Source organism: Nelumbo nucifera, chromosome 1 (genome assembly GCF_055504915.1).
Source record: "Nelumbo nucifera cultivar China Antique chromosome 1, China Antique-T2T, whole genome shotgun sequence".
In the NCBI taxonomy this organism is placed as follows: Eukaryota; Viridiplantae; Streptophyta; class Magnoliopsida; order Proteales; family Nelumbonaceae; genus Nelumbo; species Nelumbo nucifera.
The window spans coordinates 185772752-185792245 of NC_142649.1; the positions used below are offsets into that span (position 1 = coordinate 185772752).

General features: G+C 39.7%; 1 protein-coding gene across 4 annotated transcripts in view; it reads left to right on the forward strand.

Moving 5' to 3' along the window:
- The first annotated feature begins 1097 nt into the window (after positions 1–1097).
- Positions 1098–19494, forward strand: part of LOC104596082 (transcription factor jumonji (jmjC) domain-containing protein) — a 122490-nt gene continuing 104093 nt past the window's right edge. For 2 of the 4 annotated variants that reach the window (XM_010257104.3, XM_010257102.3), the window contains exons 1-5: positions 1375–2849; positions 8486–8543; positions 16637–16759; positions 17302–17359; positions 17471–17607. In XM_010257104.3, the coding sequence (XP_010255406.1) occupies positions 1513–2849; positions 8486–8543; positions 16637–16759; positions 17302–17359; positions 17471–17607 (1713 nt within the window). In that variant the 5' untranslated portion in view covers positions 1375–1512. Of the gene's footprint in view, positions 2850–8485; positions 8544–16636; positions 16760–17301; positions 17360–17470; positions 17608–19494 lie in introns of all 4 variants that reach the window. The other 2 variants (XM_088895608.1, XM_010257101.3) reach the window with 2 other exon arrangements.

Sequence of the window (19494 nt, forward strand, 5' to 3'; positions counted from 1 at the left end):
GATATCCGATGGATATTAAAAATTAATGTTTAAATTTAAATGTGATTAAATATTTGAATATTTGATTTGATTCGGATTCGATTAATTAATTTATTTAGGTAATTAATAAATATATAAAATAAATATTTTATTCATACAAAGTATATAAATATATAAATTATTTATATAATTAATTATTATATATATAAATTATACAAGATATTTAAATATTTTATATATTATATATAAGAATTAAATAATCGATTGAATTTGGATATTTATTGAATCGAATCGGTTATATCTGAATTCAAATATGATTAGCTATTCGTATGAATAGGATATCCAAATTCAACGAATTAGATATTCAAATTATCTGAATTCAATTATGTTAAATCTCGAATTCAAAATTGAAATTTCGAATATCATTGACACCCTATTTGCAGATACCTTTCATGGTTGGCCCCAGTAACAACCTATAGGAATATTTGGTGAAAATAAGGCATTCCACTTAAGCTTCAAACTGTGCAAGGTGCCCATCAGCTTGTAGAGATTACATCTCTGTCGATGCCCCACAATGCCTCATAGTACATCCCCACTGTATATTGGGAATATCTCCCGATGATGACATCATCGGTTCTGGTATTATTACTAGGAGATATTCTCAATACAAAGCAGGGATGTGCTGTGGGGCGTTGTAAGGCGGCTCCTTGTGGGGCGGAGATGTGAATTCAGGTCTCTGCTGGTCGTAGGCTCGTAGCGGAGACTTTGGTATCGAATCTCGCGATGGACTACTCGCGTTGTGTAGCCCTTCAAGTAGAAAGTTTCAGACTGCCAAACGGTCTCTAAAGTATCTTTTGGATTTAGTCAAAGCGTGATTCGCTCGTCTTCTACGTTGACGTGTCAAGTTATATCCAGTGTTTCGCGAAAATATGACTCTTCTTTGCATAGACTGAAGGGAACAAATCATGTCCTTTGGTGTTGCCAGTTGGCAGTGGATGTGACGTCAAAGGGTATGTGTATCACGTGTATGTCACATGTGGGAGGACGGTTTCATTCCGTCCTTCCAATTTTCCAAGGGTGACGTTATTACTTATCCGGTTATCCCCATGACCTCAAAAGGGAAAGAGGTGAAACTTTTAAGGGTGAAGCACGATAACGACGAAAAGAAGTTCCGAACTTCCGATAGAAAGGAAAGTAGTAAATCATAAATAGAGATGTTTCTGTAATTTCAGCAACATTTAAACCCAAAACTTAAACCTTATTTTTTCGCAACCTATAAACAAATTTGATTTTTGATCCCGTCCCGATATCAAATCTCCCACGGAAAATACTCCCTCCCACTCGAAAGTCTTGCAACCGGAAAACAACCGAAACAGCAGACACTGCGGATCAGTCTCCATAAGGTTCACGTCCAAAGTCGAAACTCTCCAGGTAATGGTACGCTAACAAAACCCTAGGAATTCTTTCTGTTCTTTGTAGTTAAGGTTCTGTGTATGCGCGCCTTTAGGTTTCTCTCTATGGTGTCTGTTTTTAATGGGGAAAGGAAGACCTAGGGCAGTTGAAAAAGGGGTTCCAGGTCACAGTTCTGCTGTATCTTCATCCGGGGCATTGAATATACCACAGGCTCCTGTCTTTTATCCAACAGAAGAAGAATTTAAGGACCCTTTAGAGTTTATATATAAGATCAGGCCGGAAGCAGAGCCATATGGGATCTGCCGAATTGTTCCACCCAAGAGTTGGAAACCCCCATTTGCATTAGACTTAGAATCATTCACCTTTCCTACAAAAACACAAGCAATTCATCAGTTGCAGGCGCGTGTGGCTGCCTGTGATCCTAAGACATTTGAATTGGAGTACAACCGGTTTTTGGAATATCACAGTGGGAAGAGACAAAAGAAGAGGGTGGTTTTTGAAGGGGAAGAATTGGATTTGTGTAAACTTTTCAATGCTGTTAAACGCTATGGAGGTTATGATAAGGTTGTAAAGGAGAAGAAATGGGCAGAGGTTTTTAGGTTCGTGAGATCAGTAGGGAAGATTTCAGAGTGCTCGAAACATGTTTTGTGCCAGTTGTATCGGGAGCATTTGTATGATTACGAGGTTTATCACAGTCAGTCAAATCATGACAAATCTGTGAAAAGATATAAGAAAGGAATATGTGGGAATGGGAAGAGCATACAGGGCTCTGTTGTTTCTAGTTCTAAAAAGAGACGGAGAAATTCTGGTGGGGAGAGAACAAAGGTAGGTACACTAGAGAAGCAAGATGATTTGGATCAGATATGCGAACAATGCAGAAGTGGACTACATGGAGAAGTAATGCTATTGTGTGATAGGTGTAACAAGGGTTGGCATATTTATTGTCTTTCACCACCATTGAAGAAGGTGCCTCCTGGTAACTGGTATTGCTTGGAATGTGTAAATTCCGATAAAGATAGTTTTGGTTTCGTTCCTGGAAAGCATTTCTCATTGGATGCTTTTAGGCGTTTGGCTGACCGGGCCAAAAGGAAATGGTTTGGGTCAGCATGTGTCTCACGTTTGCAAATTGAGAAAAGGTTTTGGGAAATTGTGGAGGGGTCAGTGGGTGAAGTCGAAGTGTTGTATGGCAGTGACTTGGATACATCCATATATGGAAGTGGCTTTCCTCGTGTAAATGATCCAAGGCCAACTTCAGTTGAGGTCGAGGTATGGAATGAGTATTGTGCTAGTCCATGGAATCTCAACAACTTGCCCAAACTGCAAGGGTCGGTGCTTCGTGCAGTCCACCATAATATTGCTGGTGTCATGGTGCCCTGGCTGTATATTGGGATGCTCTTTTCATCCTTCTGTTGGCATTTTGAAGACCATTGTTTTTATTCAATGAATTACCTACACTGGTATGTATCTGCTATGCATTTTCTTCTTTAATATTTTGTGTTTGTTTATTTCTATTTGTTAGTTATTCTCTTTCATTCTAGTTGGATTGGTTAATGCATTTTGTTTTATATTAATGCAAGGCCTTTTTTGCTAATAATATCTACAACTATTCAAAACCTATGGAAATCTGTAAATATGCTTACTTGATGTGCTTCATTTATTATTACAAGTGCTTTAATCGAACTTGCTATTAGAGGAATGCCATTACTCGAAAGTTTCCAAATTTAGTATAGAACTAAACCCCCATAGTTGGAAAGGTGTCTAGGTGATTCTAGGTGGCAGTGGAGTGCCAAGTCATTTAGGCGTTGCCTAGGTAATAAAATTTCACAAAGGAAAAAACAAAATTCTAGGTTAGTTCCCTTTATTTACATACCAATCATCATGCATATCAATTTACATACTAATAACATTAGAATTTACAAGACAGTAGCATTTTAGATCAATTAACTATGATATTTTGCACATGACACTTTATTATAACTAGTATTAATAGTGTAATTGCATAAAAAAAGTATTAATAACTAAACAAGGTTGTAATTTTGTATTAAACAAAAATTTTAAGGAGAAACCTCTTTGAAAGAATGTCTAATTTAAAAGTCAATTGGAACAAGAGTGGTGATTGTTATAAATGTTGAAGTAGAGGAGTTAAGCTCTATTGGCTGACTAGCTGAGTCTTTGAGGTGTGAAAAGAGTGGAGGGTGGGAGAAGGTGGTCAAAAGGAAAGAGGAGGGTGAGTTGGGTTTTGGAAACATTAGCTTGAAAGACTTGGCTCTCTTAGTTAAGTGGTTATGGCACTTCCCCCTGGAGAATGAAAGGTTGTGGATCGGAGGAGACTGAGGGCTAAGGGACCATACTTAATTACTTGATGTGCCTAGTCAAGTAATCACTTTGATAAAGTCCGTGTTGGCTAGAGGAATTAAGCTCTATGGTTGAGTCTTTGGGGTGTAGGAGAGGGGAGTGGCCTTTAAAATATTTAGGATTACCTCTAGATGGTAACCTGAGATTTGCTAGTTTTTGGAGCCCGATTGTGGAGAGAATGAAGCTTTGTTGGGTTAAGCTTGGGTCTGTATTTGTAATTAGTGGGGTTTCTGTGGACCTTTTGTCTACCCACAACTTCTTGTTGTACACATTCTTTTAATTTAATGAATCTTTTCTGTGTTGCTGATAAAAAAAAAGATGGTGGGGAGAATAAAGAAAAGATTGGCTGGATAGAAAAGGAACTATATCTCTTTGGGTAGGAGAATCACTTTGATAAAGTGTGTGTTGGCTAACCTCCTTGTTTATCTCATGTCTATCTTTAGGATGTCTTAAGCAATTGTGAAAAGAGTGGAGAAGTTGATGAGGGATTTTCTTTGGGAATTGGGAGATAGGAAAAAGGATCATTTGGTGAGGTGGGAGAAGGTGTTCAAAAGGAAATAGGAGGTGGATTGGGTTTTGGAAACATTATCTTGAAAAACTTGTCTCTCTTAGGTAAGTGGATATGGCACTTCCCCTTGGAGTGTGGAAAGTTGTGGCATAAAGTGATTTCAAGTATTATGGACTTTCAAGGAATGGTTGGGATGCTAGTATTCTGTGTAGAGCTAATCTAGTTGCATGTCAGGTATGACTTGGCTTATGGTAATAAAATTAGATTTTGGGAAGATGTTTGGGTTGGGGAGCTTCCTTTGAAAGATGTATTTCCTTCCTTGTTTGCTCTCTCAAGTTTTAAAGAAAACATGTGCTTGACTTCATTGGATCTCCCTCATCTACTGGATTGAATTGGAACTTGGGGCTGGTGAGGAACCTCAGAGAGTTTGAAATGTCTTTAGTTTCTGGCTTATTAAATATTTTGTATAACTTAATCTTTGATGAATCAGTGAGTGATAATCGAGTATGGTCCCTTAGTCCTTCTATGGATTGAAGGAGGCTTGACAGTGGAGACTGAGGGCTGTGTCTCAAGAATCCCATGCTAGTCGAAGCGTAATGGAGCGACCAAACCCAAGACATACCAAAATTCGAAAGGAAGACGTAGATGACGTCGATGGAGATTGGGGTGAATTGTAGTTTGTCAGACGACAATAAGTTGGATTTCGAGACTGATTCAATTATTTTTGCAGTGTGGGGGAAATTAGTATTGGCGAGGAAGATAGAGAGGTGTATGGTATAACCATGTTGTTTAAAGAAGAATTAAAAATACTCAAAAGGGGTGGAAGGTGACAAAGAGTTTAGTGTGAGAAGGGAAAGGACAAAAGACAAGTAGGAAGGGGAATAGTAGAAGGGGAGGAAAAAGATAATTATGAAGGACAAGATAATTATGAAGATAATTTTGTTTCCTGAAGGACAAGATAATTATGAAGATCCTAAGTTGGAATGTTCATGGTCTAGGTAGTGCTAGAAAAAGGACAACCATTAAGGAAGTGGTAAGAAAAGAGAATCTCAAAATTCTTGTCCTTCAGGAAACAAAATTAGCAGAGTTTGATAGTAGATGGGCAAGAAGTGTTTGGAGGACTATGGAAATAAGTTGGGCAATGGTTCCAATCTTGTGGGTCTTTTGGGGGTATGGTAACTTTGTGGAGAGAGGAGAATATGATTGGAATTAAGGAACTTGTGGGCAAATTCATAGTATCTATAAAGTTTTAACAAGTGGAGGACAATTTTGAATGGGTTTTAACAAATTTGTAAGGTGTGAATGGATATAGGGATAGGAAGGAAATGTGGGAGAAATTGGGTATATAAGAGGATTGCGGGAGGGACCTTGGTATATTGGCGGAGACTTTAATGTGATCATCCTTACTGAAGAAACAAATAATAGGAGGCAGGGTACTACTACAAGTATGAGAAGGTTTAATCAGTTCATAAATGTTTTTGAGCTTAAAGAATTGCCTCTCTTACATAGTAATTATACTTGGTCCAACCTCCAAGCTAGCCCAATTTGCTCCAAACTGGATAGATTTCTTTTTTCGGTGGATTGGGAGGAGCATTGGGGTGGTATAGTGTATAGAGCTTTGCCTGAATTAACTTCGGACCGTTGGCCTGTCTCCATCTTTAAGAAGTTTGATGGTAGAGGACCAGCCCTCTTTCGCTTTGAGAATATGTGGTTGTGTCACTCGGGATTTTCACAAAAGATTAGAGAGTGGTGGGGGGGGGGAGAGCAACCCAAGAGTTCAATGGAAGGGGATGAGATTTCATAGGAAATTGAAAGGAATGGAACACTTTGGAGTTCGAGAGGATTGAAGAGAGGAAGCAAACATCGATTAATCAAAATGAGGAGTTAGATAAAAAGGAGGGAAGGGGTACTTTTGGGGAAGGAGATAAGGAAACTAGATGGTCCCTGTGGAAACAATTGGAAGATGATGTACTCCATAAAGAGGAAATAAGTAGGAGACAAAAGTCAAAGCATAAATGGATTAAGGAGGGTGACAACAATACAATTCTTCCATGCAATGGGAAATAAGTAGGAGACAGAAGTCATCTTCTTGCTGTATCTTCCTTAGATTATTATGGCTGCAACAGGTGGATGTGGTAGGGGTGGTAGAAGACCACACCATGTCACTGTAGAGGTGTTCCAAGAGGCTGTAAGAGGGCTGCAGGATCAGATTGAACGTCTTGCTGAAGCCCAAAATACTGTTAGAGATGGTGACATAACAAGTGATTTGGAGCTAGGAAGGAGGGGGAAAGCTCCTAGAATTGATGAACAGCCCTCTAACATTGTTAGTAAAGAATCAAGTGAAGAAGACATTGAGCAACCTAAAGGTGACCAGCATGAAAGGAGTAACAATTAGCGATGGAAGATCACAAAGTTTGAGCCTTACAATCCAATCAAGGTTACAGTGTTAGGCTTCATATTATTGAGTTTGATGGTGATTTGGAACCCAAAGAGTTTTTGGGTTGGTTAGACAACATTGAAAGTTATTTTGATTGAAAGAAATTGAATGAAGAAATAAAAGTGAAAATTGTAACGACAAAGATGCGTGGAACAACCTTGTATTGGTAGAAAAGTTACCAAAGGGATAGAGCACCAAAAGAAGAAGAAGGAGAAGCAGGTTTACAATCAAGGGGGCATCACATTGTGAGAGTCATGGTGTTCATTCTGCCATTTTAAGTTCATTTGAAGTTATGATGTGACTGTCCATTCCATGCAATTAACATGTCAGACTTTCTGCATGTTTCTGTTCTAGCTCAACCCGTCTTTGTTCCACTAGAAATAGGGCCTAAATCAGGTGCATTTGTTGTATTGGATTTCCTTGATCATTTTTTATTAGTTTTAATGTGAAAAATCATAATATGCACCTTCTTCATCAAGAAGAACCTCAATCCCTATGACATTGGATCCTTCCACTCCTCTACCCTATTAAATTCACAGAGGTCACATCTCTGAAGTGGGTGGAGTATTTATAAACCGTTAACAAGATATAACTTTGATGGTTGCACTTTCTACTACCAGGGTTATGTTTGGTTTGTTATCCAGACAGCTACCTAGTGCTGCTAGTAGTGGAAAGAGACCAACAATCAATCATGGGGTGGATGCTGAAAAGACCCAAGGACCATGGAAAGTGCGTTACTTCATCTGGGAAATATAATTTTAGTCAATATTAAATAGTTCATTCAGATGGGTCCAAATATGAGCAAATTCTCTGACAGGTTGGGTTTGCATGTTGTTGGGGGAGAATATCATGGTGGGACTATCTCTTGATTTTCGTCTTTGGAGAGGGATGAGTCCTTGCGTTTCCTTTTGTATTTGTAGTGCTGTCATGGGAAAGATTGAACATCTATTTTTCTTTTGGACTTCCATTTTAGAAGAGCTTAAGGGTTTGGATTTCATCCATTTTTGTAATGATGAGAATAGAAACAAATTTGAAGACCTGGGGGTTGGTATTTTGGTGTATGGCTTCATATATATCCATACTTTTTGTACAGCAGGGATGCTTCCTCATCTATCGATGGAATCCATAGTTCCATACTGTGATACCTTATGAAAACATCAATCTTCATTCCTTGCTCTTTGAAAAATATCATTTGTCTGACATTGTCAGTCACATTTTCCCCCTAACATGTTAGCTTAAAGTAGACCTGTTCATGGGTGGTCTTTGGGTTTGTTCTGCGAACATTTTATACTGTTTCAGGCTCGGGTTTCAAGCTAGGTCCATTCAAAATTTGGCAAAATCCAAGCCCAACCCCAGCCCATGAGCAGGTCTAGCTTAAACTATATGTATTTTTGTTATGAAAGTATGGTGGCAATTTTTTTTTGATCTAATGAAAATGCAGTAGCAATTTCCTCTCTCCATCTTTCTTTTGATTCTTTTAAACTAATATAGCCTTGTGCGTGAGGATCCCTCTTTGAAATGTGCTTTGCACATTTTTGACTCTTTTACCGGATGCACTAGCAATGTTCATTAAAAAATAGTCTGTATTTTTTGTTGTGTATAATTTATTTTGGTTGTCAATACATATCCTTTTCTCATTTATCCTCCCCCAAAAAGTCGCCTATTTTCACTCTCTTTTATGTAGTAATTCTTGGGTTAATTGAAATGTGGCCTCTTGCTTTCATGGAAAAACCAGATCTTAAACAGTTAATCATTTGCAAAGCTCTCACTCTCTGCTTCTCATATGCCTTCAGGGGAGAGCCAAAATGTTGGTACAGCGTTCCTGGTAGTGAAGCCCATTCTTTTGAGCAGGTAGTCTTTGAACTTCATTTAGTTTATTTTTCATTTATTTTTCTCTAATTGAATTTCAGTAAAACTACATAATGCATGCAGGTTGGATCAATAATCACGAGCTTTCACTTGAGCTGCTTGAGTGATATTGAGAATTTGTAATGGAAGTGAAAAAAGATACTTTTCCTTTATTCCCTTGTCTGCATAAAACATTTTAGTGGGATACACATAATAGGCAAATTCTATTTTTTTTTTGATAATAAAGTAAAGTTTTTATAAAAAGAAAAAAACATGCAGGAAGTATACGATCTTTGCGGCTCCAACCCCAAATAAGAGACTCCCAAATTTTACCAAACATAAACTCCAAAAAGTCAGGACCAAAACACAACCAACAAATCCAACAGCCAATCTGGATTTACAAACCATACCAATGACCCAAACAAAAAATGACAAAAAACAATTACACTCTATGCTACATCCATTCCTAAAATAGGTATGTGTAAATAAACATCTATCCCAACTTCCTCAGCAAGGGGATGTGGGATCAATGAAAGGTGTTGGTGTTGAAGGTGGGTTGGTTCAAGGCGATGGAAGCATCGAAAAGAACGTGGGAATTAAATCCTATAGATGAAACAAATATAGAACTAACCCTTTACAGTGCATTATTGATCATAAAGATGTTAATATTGAGGATGTTTCAGATGCTGAGGAAGTGATCTTGGATGAGACTCATGTAGTTGAGGGGACAGTTGATTTGGAAAAAGGTGGAGGTAAGGCTTTGGGTTTACATTTTATTGGACGGGAGGATTTTGCTAGGAAAATGTTCAAAATTTGATCTGATGCCTGTGACAGATGTTGGAGATTCAAGTTTGGTGACCAAAGGGGTCTGAGGGATGTGAAGAAGAAGCCTAATGCTGTAAGACGTTTCAACAGTCAGGAATCCCTCAGTACAGCTCAATTTTCAAAAGTGTTTGCAAGGTTAAAAGGGGGTTTGTTTGGAATGAGGCCCACGAAGGAGAAAAAATTGAGTGTAGGGAGAAGTAAAGAGGCTCCTTTTCTATATTTTTGGAGTTTGAAGAGTCTGTTCATTGTATTTTTTGATAAGTAAATGGCAAAAATTTTATTAAATGAAAAGAAATCACAGATCAGGGTGATGAGACAACACCTGGAAACAAAGAAAAACAAAAGAGCCTACTACCAAATTAGATAACAGGCTCTACATTACATATTTCATATCCCAAAATCTCTCCCTAACCCACTCCCAAGATCCTCCTTCTTTTGTTGGCTGAATTCAGGAAGAAACAACACCTATTCTACCACTGGTCTGCCCACAGCCACAATCATCTTCTCCATGCTAAAAGCCTTGTCTTCAAAAGTCCTCCTGTTCCTTTCCTTCCGTATGTTACTTGGGTCCCACATTACCACCATACCCCCCCTGACATACCCGCTGCATTCACCTCGGCCCATTCTCCTCTCTCTGACCCCCAAATCTCAATCTTCACCCTTAAATTGAAAGGTTCCAGTTTAGTTTCCTGAAACAAGACAACATCTGGATTGTGTTTTCTCAGAAGATTCTTGACCACCTCTCTCCTTTTCCCATCTTTCAAACCCTTTACATTCCAGGATAGCAACTTCATTCCCGCTGCTCCCCTCTCCCCCTTTATCTGCCCTTCGATTCCTCTTCCGTCAGCCCTGCGTGTCTCCCTCCCCCCTCTTCCCCTCCCTCTTCTGCACTTCCCCAGTTAGCCCTTTCTTCTTGTTTCTCCCTTCTAGTTCTCTCGTACTGATCAATGGCTTTCCTCACCGTTTCTTCTCCCCCTAGAAAAAACAGGCCCAGAGCTCTGCCTACCTCTATCTGTCTCTCTACTAACTCTTCGATTCCCACCTTCCTCTTTCTCTCTGATGTCTTCTTCCTCTCTGACCCCTTCTCTCCTACTTCCTGATTACTATCTGCCTCGTCCCACAGCTCCTTCTCTCCTGATCCCTCCTCCCCCTGATTATTCTCCCCCAACTTCTGTGTTTTTCTCTTCCTGTTATAGACTCTACTTGGTTCTCCCACCCCCTTTTTCTTTTCGTACCAGCCTTCCTACCCCCGGACGCCAATAGAGTCTTCCCTTCCCCTTCAGAACAGCCCGTGTTACCCCTAATTAGAGGTGGAGCAGAAATGGGAAATGTTCCAAGGGGAGAAGAAAGACAAGGGAGAATTCCCGGTGATAGTCCCACCTCATTGAGCTCACTCACCTCCTGCCGACTGAAACTATCTTCAAATCTATCTGGAGACACCTCGATCCCAGTCTGAGATGGGACTTTGTGTTCGAGGTCTCAACCACGTCTACTCCGTCCTCTCTGCCTTCGTCTACTGACTCCACCCCAGCTTCTTCCACCCTTACACCTGAAACAGCTGCAATCTCTGTTACGATTGTCTCTGGCTCGTGGTTGTCATTTACTTGAGACTTCTCTCTTCCTGGTTCTGCCCGAGGTAGCTTCAGTTCCCCTCCCTCCCAAACCCCGATCTTCTCGTTCCCTTTGTATCCATAACCACCCAGATCTAGCCCTCACTGTTGGTCGGTTTCCTCTCTCTGTTATGAGGAGATGTTGGGGCTGGTTCTCTCCTCCTCGAAGACTGCTGGGAAATTCCCACAAAACCCCTGAAATTCTTGCCTCTTTTGCCTCCTCCTCTTCTTTTACAATCCACCGATAACCTACTAAAGTGGTTGTCCCTCTTCCTTCGTCTTCGAGAGGCACAACCGGCTATAACTGGTTCCTCCCTCCCCTAGTGGTGAAAGCCCGTTCTGAACCAAGCAACGTTGTCAAATAAGTGCATTTTTTCATTAGAGAAAGCACCCAAAAAAGCACCTTACCAAGTGAATTTTAAGTGCTTATCTAAAAAGCGCTTCTAAAAAGCCTGTTTAGAGGCAAGAAACCTTGCCAAACATAACCATACTTGCTCTGTTCTTGGGTCCTTTTGAAGTGAGAGGTTCTACAAGAGCAGAGTTTATGGATGGTGTGCAGTGAGCAAGGGACATGAATTTAAGCAAATTATTCATTGAAGGAGATTCTAAGATGGTGATAGGTTGATTGCTGAAGAGTGAAAGAGCTGTGTTGGCCTATGTAAATGAAATCAAGAATTTTAGATGGCTGACGAGGAATATGCAAATAAAAATCTAGTGGGTGCCAATATTAACTAATTGTATGGCAGAAGCATTAGGTAAATGAGGGGTGGCAAGGAATTAGTTTTTTTTTTTGGACTCAGTTGTAAAATAAATTATTTTGGGGAGAGATAGAAGTAACTGTTCTCTCTTAAAGTTGTTTGCATACTTGTGCATTATTTGCTTACATAATCAATAAAACTGATGCTTTCTTATCCAAAATAAGGCCATATATCCCATCTTCACCATGATCATGAAAAACTGCCTCCCAGAATAGCTACCTCCAGATTTCTTACTCTTCTACTTCATCCACTGCATTGATCCTGATGTGCCCTGCTTCAAACTTGTCATATGAGTTTGAATGTTTGAGTGATTCGTTGACCACTAATTCTTCTTGTAAATTCCTCTCCACCCTGTAAGAATAAACCTAAACTTCTACTGATCTGAACTTCCTTGTCAACCTTATTTTTTCAAATCTGTATGGGACAGAACAAAGGTTCAAAATATCCATACTGCCCGATACATCGGATGGGGTGTATCAGGCTGTATCTTGTCTCACTCTTCTTTTTTTTTTGTAAGTTTTTTTTTTTCTTTGAAACTTGTTCAGGGGGGTTGGTTTAAGGCCCGTTTATCCCCTGAAATAGGTGGGACCCCAAAAACACCTTGTGTAGGGGCGTATCAAAAGGGCCCCGATATGATACGTTTCAGCCGATACGCCCCGATACGTGATGAAATTTTAATCTCGGTCCGAACAATCCTCCATCCTCTTATGCATAAGTAAGCTCCTCCCTCCTGCTCATGCACTGCTTGTGCTTCATACAGCTGAGAGCATCACCTATAGACTATAGATGCCTTTTTTTCCGCATATGAGGTTTGGCCTTTTTCCTATAAACAACAAAATTATACTTGATGGACATTGAGATATATAATAAAGTAATATTGTCTGAAAATAGTCTTTTCTATGTGTTTGAGATGCAGTGATTTAAAAGGCGCGCCTAGGAGCACAAGCGAGGCGCATTTTGGGGTATGCGCCTCGCCCAGGTCCTAGGCGCACCCCTTTCAAAAGGCTCACGCCTGGTGTGCCTGATGCGCCTTTAAGAATTTTTGATTGAGAAATAAGAATTTCAGATCCTAACATAGACTTTAAAAGGCATAGAAAGTTATAAAATTTTTATGCGCCTGATGCGCCTTTAAAAGGCAATGAAAGTTATAAAATCATTATTTTTTATGTGAGAAATAAGAATTTCAGACCCTAACATAGACTTGTTCGGGCTTGCCTCGAGGGGCGTGGTACAAAGGCGACTCATAGAATTAAGAATGCAATATGTTTTACATCACATTAGCTGCTTGAAGCAATGCAATTAAGGAGAAAAAGAGATTGTGGGTTTTACATGCTTGAAAATGCTTTATATGTTTGCTTTTATTTTTAAATTTTCATTTGAATACGCTTTACTTGTTATGTTTATGTATTTTAATTTTAGATAATAGGTTTTCTAAAACATTTATTTTAAAATTTAAGTTTATATTTTTTATTAACATTATGTTTAATATTTTTTTGAATTTTTTGCATTTTTTTAAAAATTTTTGGCATTTTTTTTTGATTTTTTAGCTTTTTTTTTGTAATTTTGCACCTTTCTTAAAAAGGCGCAAGGCGAGGCGTGCGCCTCAGGCGCAAATTAGCCCTTGCGCTTTTAAAACACTGCTGAGATGTGGATATGGTTTAGTGATCATGGGACCTTCCAAATATGGGAAGTCCACATTGCCAAGGGCAATTGCAGATTGATTAATTTATGAGTCACCTACAAAGAGGTCACAGTTCATGGCATTTTACTTAATTAATATGTTCCAAGGTAGCCATGAGGTACCACAGAGCATAAACATATGTGAAGGAAAGGGAGAGATGCGGTGTTGACAGTTGACGTTGGGAAGGTTGGGAAGCTGGAGGGAAGGATGAGGGTGCTAAGCGCTAGCCTGGTAGGAAGATTTATTGGACTGGATTTGGATGTAGACAAGGTGGAAGCTTGGACAAACCTTGAGTGGGGACATGGCAAGGTTTTGGGTATCAGGAAGCTGAATGCAGGACTGTATACCTTTTTATGTTCCACTGTAGAGATTGGGCTCAGAAGGTGCTGGAAGCAGAATGGAGGGCAGAGAGGGACCTTGACCTCAGACTGGGGTGGTGGTTTCCTGCAGCAGGTGCTTTGAATGAAGAAGGAAAGAGGAAGAGAAGGGCACTTTTGGATTGCCATGGTTGGAATACCATTACATGCGTGGAGTATCATCACGTTTGAGGAGATAGGGAAGTATTGCTGGAGATTTTTGAAATTTGATGATAAGAACAGAAGCTGGGATAGATTGGACATGGCCAAAATACTGGTAGAAGTGGAGGATATCGCTGATATTCCAATTAGGATGAAGCCGCTATATGCAGGGGAAAGCTATGAATTAAGAATAGTCGTGGAAGGAGAAGATAGGACTTTGTTGAGTTTGGCTCAAGAGAACAGTGGGAAAGGGGAGGATTTGAGAGAGGGGAAGGAAGGGTCTGTTAGCAGAGATAGAGCTCATAGTATAGACGGTGTGAAGACAAAGAGTCATCCAAAGGAAGGAGAAGTGGATAATGTGGGGGGGGGGGAGGGTAATTGTGGTGTTTCATAAGGTTTGAGTGAGTGAGGATTTAGCAAGGAAGGACACATGGAAGGGGAGGTGATGGGGAGTAAGGGAGACTGAGGGACGTGTGAAAGTGGTGGGGGAGAAGAAACGGCATGGGGGGCTGAGGGAACTGATGAGACATTAAGCTCGAATGGGACCTATAGTTTAAAGAATGGAGACCTTGACAATTTTCGAAGGGGACATGTATCAAATGGGCTGGGGGTTAGGTGGGTAAGGATATAATTGGTAAGAAAATAATTAGAAAAGACTTTTTGAAAAAAATCAAATGGTAAGGGAGATTACTCGAGGAATAAAGATGAAGGTTGGGTGTGAGTGATAACCAAATTCAAGGGAGGAGAGAAGAAGGTGGAGCTTCGGCCGTGAAGAGGAACGTTTTCGGCAGCAGGCAAGACCAAACATTGCAGCGAGGGTGGTAGACAAGGCAAGGAAAGACTTGGGAAGGATGTCGTTACTCTGAAGGAGGATGGCACAACCATTGTTAGGTATAGTACGATAAGTTCTATGCCGTCGTTGTCCAGTTCTACTTGTGCAGATGGAGTTTCGACGTTCTCAAGATCACAGCTAGTGGAAGAAAGCACAGAATCAGTGACTGATGAAGACGATGAAAAGTGCATGCAAGGGGCCAGATGCCGAACTTCTAGAGAAAGAGGTAAGTGCTCATAATACTAGTAGGCTCTTTGCCTAGGAGGCGGTGGTGGAGAGCCATTTGGTGGAATACAACAGGAGTGGGAATAAAGAAAGGGCTGGCGGTAGGAAAAGGAAGGCTATGGTGGAAGTGGGAAGGGGAGAGAAGAAGGAAACAATGTAGAAGAGGAAAAGAAAAATAGGGGGCCTTGATACGGGAATGGAAGGGGAGAAGGGAGGAGAGGAGCACAGGAAAGGTTGCTTGGAGGAAAGCATAGGAAAGGTTGCTTGGAGGAAAAGAGGGGGGGGAAGAGTAAGTAATGAAGGAGAGAGAAGGGGAACAAGGGGCTTTGGAAGGGGTGCATAAGGGTGTCTTGGAAATTAGTACTTTGGTTGAGAAGGAGGTGGTAGTGGGTAAATCTTTGGGATTTTTTTTATGGGGAGGGGAAGATTTTGCAAGGAGGGCTTGCGAACAATTCGAGAAAGCCAGGAGGGAAAAGACGAATAAATCTAATAAAGAACAGAGGTTGGGACTTGGGATGAAGAAGGGGAAGAGGAGGAGGTGTTGGGGGAGGATCTGTAAGGAGTCGGAGCTCAACTTGCATCAGGGGTCGGGTAAGGTTTTAAGGATGAGGGTATTGAGTTGGAACATTAGGGGTTTGAGGCAGAAAAGAAAAAAAAATAATAGTGGTTGGGAACTTAAGCAGGCGATACAGACCAGAGGAAGATCTATTACAGGAAACAAAATTGGAGTCTTACAATATGAACCTGGATGAAGAGATTTGGGGGAGGGTCAGTGGGGATTGGTTGGAAGTGGATGGTGGGGGCCTTTCAGGGGGTGTTGTCATATTATGGGACCAGGGGTTTACAGAAGATAGGTGAAAAGGATGGCATTTTGTATTGGATTGGGTTCTGGTGCTGCCTGAGTTTGAACAGAATGTGCTTGTATTGGATTGGATTGGGTTTTGGAATGTGCTTGAATTACAGAATTGTAACAGTGATCAGTTTGTTGTTTTGGTCATCAGCTGCTTTGTATTGGTGAGGTGCCATGTAGTCACCTCTGAATTTGTAACCTTTTTTTCTTTTTAATAAAATTTCTTTTTTTCTTGTGCTTAAAAAAAAGGTTTACTGTCTCCATGTATTTGAGATGTGAATATGATAATGTGTGGCACAATTGCTGGTAAAACTTTAAAAAGTGGATGCATCTGTATAATATATGACAATATTTTTGTCTTTCTAAATAACTTAGTCCATCTAAATTCTAAACTATGCATTATCCAAGGAGTTTACTTGGCATGTGCTGTGTTTACATGTGAATGCAGTCTCATGTTTAAGACTGCGAAATTTCAGAGAATGGTATAAATCTTCTTTATCTATTCCAGGGATAAGTTTTTTCCACTGGCTGCTTAATACTTAGATGGACTACATGGTCATACATAAATATTTTTTGTACATCAGTGCTCAACACTATTTTCTGCACCTTTCCTTGTAGTAATGGAGATGCTGTTTCTTTATGGTCATTGTCCAGTTTATTTTCTTGGATGGCCATTCTCTCTTCCTTTTGTATGTTTGGATGTGGAGAGGGCATGGTGCTTCTGCTTGCACTATGTACTGAAGGATTTTTGGTTCTTATTCCAATAAGATGTCTGTGACAATATTTGGTTTTTGCAGGTGATGAAAAACTGTCTTCCAGATCTATTTGATGCACAGCCTGATTTGCTATTTCAGCTTGTGACCATGCTGAACCCATCTGTTTTGCAAGAAAATGGAGTTCCAGTTTATAGTGTACTTCAGGTTTGATGTCTTGGAGCTTGATATTCATATCTTTGATTATTTCTGTAATGGTCATGGGCTAAGTTGAATATTTCTGCAGTTCTTTTTCTTTGATCACCTATGTAATTGTGATACAATTACCATAAATTTTTTGTCCCTAAAACTTGAAATTTTTTTATCTTGCTTTTTTTCTAAGTGTATTTTCTGTTTGTTGTAATATTCTTCAATTTCTGAAAGAAGTCCAAGATTTTCTGTGTCAATGATAATAGACTGGTTCCGTGTTCACAGTGAATTCAGAGATTTCTTAAGGTCTTATTTTGGGTCAGATCTTTGGTCATCTCGAGTCATGAGGGATTAATCATAATGTTATCTTTGTGCATATGTATAGTTGCTTTATTTTGATTGGCTGAGTTAGTTATCACTTCTTAGCTAAGAGTTGTCCATAACTTTTTTTTTTTTTTTAATTCAATAAAATTTCCTTTTCTCTTGCTATAAAAAATTACTTGTATCTGCCATCTATTGAATATACTCTATTTAATCTAGTGCCATTGTTTTTCTTTCAGGAGCCTGGAAACTTTGTTATAACCTTTCCTAGGTCTTACCATGGTGGTTTTAATTTTGGTAAGCCATTTCACAATTGCAATATTTTCTTTCTATGAACTTCTGCATGTGATATTGAGTAATAGCTTGCACATTCTGTGGTATACGTTTTTAAGGACATTGTCTTTTCAGGCTTAAATTGTGCTGAAGCTGTTAATTTTGCCCCTGCTGACTGGTTGCCTCATGGTGGCTTCGGAGCAGAACTGTATAGGTCGTATCACAAAGCTGCTGTTTTATCTCATGAGGAGCTTCTTTATGTTGTAGCCAAGGTTGCATATTTTGGAACTTGCCACCTCTTTTATCCGTAATTTGTCATCTATCAATATCAAGTTTGTTCAATATTGGTGTACACTGTACTATAGTATTCATTTATCTCCGTGTGTTAGGTAATTTTATTTCTGGATCACTAAGTGAGATATTTGATAAAACTTATTAGGATAATTTTATTGGGGACTTATATACCAACAGGGGAACCTTTAAAAGAAAGAGAAAAAATGGACATTAAAGTGTAGGTGCCAGTAGGTAGCCAAATTTAGGGGTTCTATTGAACATTCCTGTATTACAGAATTCATTTATATATAAACTAATAAAATCTTGATGCTAAGGAAAAAACTGTCAAGCCCTCAAAAGAAAAAGGAAGACATGCCCAAGAGATTGTCTCAAACTTGATCAGACTGAAACATCTTTCACAGCATAAACCTAAAAGGAAACAACACTGTTTTATTATTAAAAATCCACAATACTTGCTAAAGGACTTTTCTCTTTGCTGCAAGTGAGAAGTATTCTTAAATAATTTATAGGGGTTTGACTATGGTATACCGGAAATGCTTATGACCAATCAACCGGTATCATGACACTAGTAAAGCCTTACAGACATGAGAATATCACAGAACATGAGAGTATCTTAGCTGATCAAGAGAAGCACCACAGAACATGAGAGTATCATCAGCATACTGCAGCATGGATACCTCTACCCTTTCATCTCCCACTGTAAAGCCTTATATAAAACCCCCTGAAGTAGCCCTTTTCATCAGCCTGTTCAGGGCTTCTGTCACACAAATAAGTAGAAAGGGAGAAAGAGGTTATCCCTGCCTCAGACCCCTTGAGCTCTTAAAGCAACCACATGATGCAACATTCACCAAAACAGAGAAAGAAGGGGTGCTGGTGCAGACCTTCATCCAGGTCCTCCATTTAGAACCGAAATTCATCCGTTTCAAAATATAGTCCAAGATAGTCCAAGAAGTGCCAATTGACATGGTCATAGGCCTTCTCGAAGTCCACTTTGCAAAGAAGACCAGACCTTCCACTTCTCAATCTTGCATCTATGAACTCATTTGCCACTAAAACCCCATCAGCCATAAATCTTCCCTCCACATACGTGCCTTGGTTCTCTGAGATTAAAATACCCAACATGGACTTTAGCCTCCTAGCCAGGACTTTGGCTATTATCTTGTAAACACTCACGATTAAGGTGATTGGCCTGAAGTCCTTGAGCTCTTCCGCACCTTTCTTCTTGGGCAAAAGAGTAATGAAAGTTGAGTTTAAACTTCTCTCCAAGGTTGCTGACTCATGAAACTCTTCCATTACCTTCGTAATGTGAACCTTCAAAAACTCCAAGCAATGTTTGAAAAAAGCCATAGTAAAGCCGTCCAGGCCTGGCACTTTATCCTCCTCCATCTCTTTGGTTGCTTCCCACACCTCCTCTCCAAACACCCTTTCCAACTCTCTAGCTTGCTCTGTGGTTAAGCCATCGAAGTCAAGGCCTAGTGCGCCATTCTTCTTTGTACAGCCTCTTGTAGAAGTCTACTATGTGGTCTCTGATCCCATCTTCCTCTCATAGAAGTCTACTTGCCATTTTGTGGAAAAACCTTGTATTTTTGTTGCCTGCCTTCAGCCATAAACATTTAAAACGCTGTCTCCATTTCATCTTTTCTTGAAAAGCAACTTTGTTGAACTCCACTTTTGCATCAATCCTCCTCTTCTTCTCATCCTGTGAGAGTTGCCTCTCCTTCTCAGCCCTATCAATCTCAACTATTGTTTCTAAACAACTCCTCTTCCTCCATTCTCTCTCCTGGGAGTTCTCCTTTCTCCAAACTTTGATTTTTTATTTCAAAAACTTAAGATTCTTTCTGATTTTGTGCCTACCTGTTCCTTCC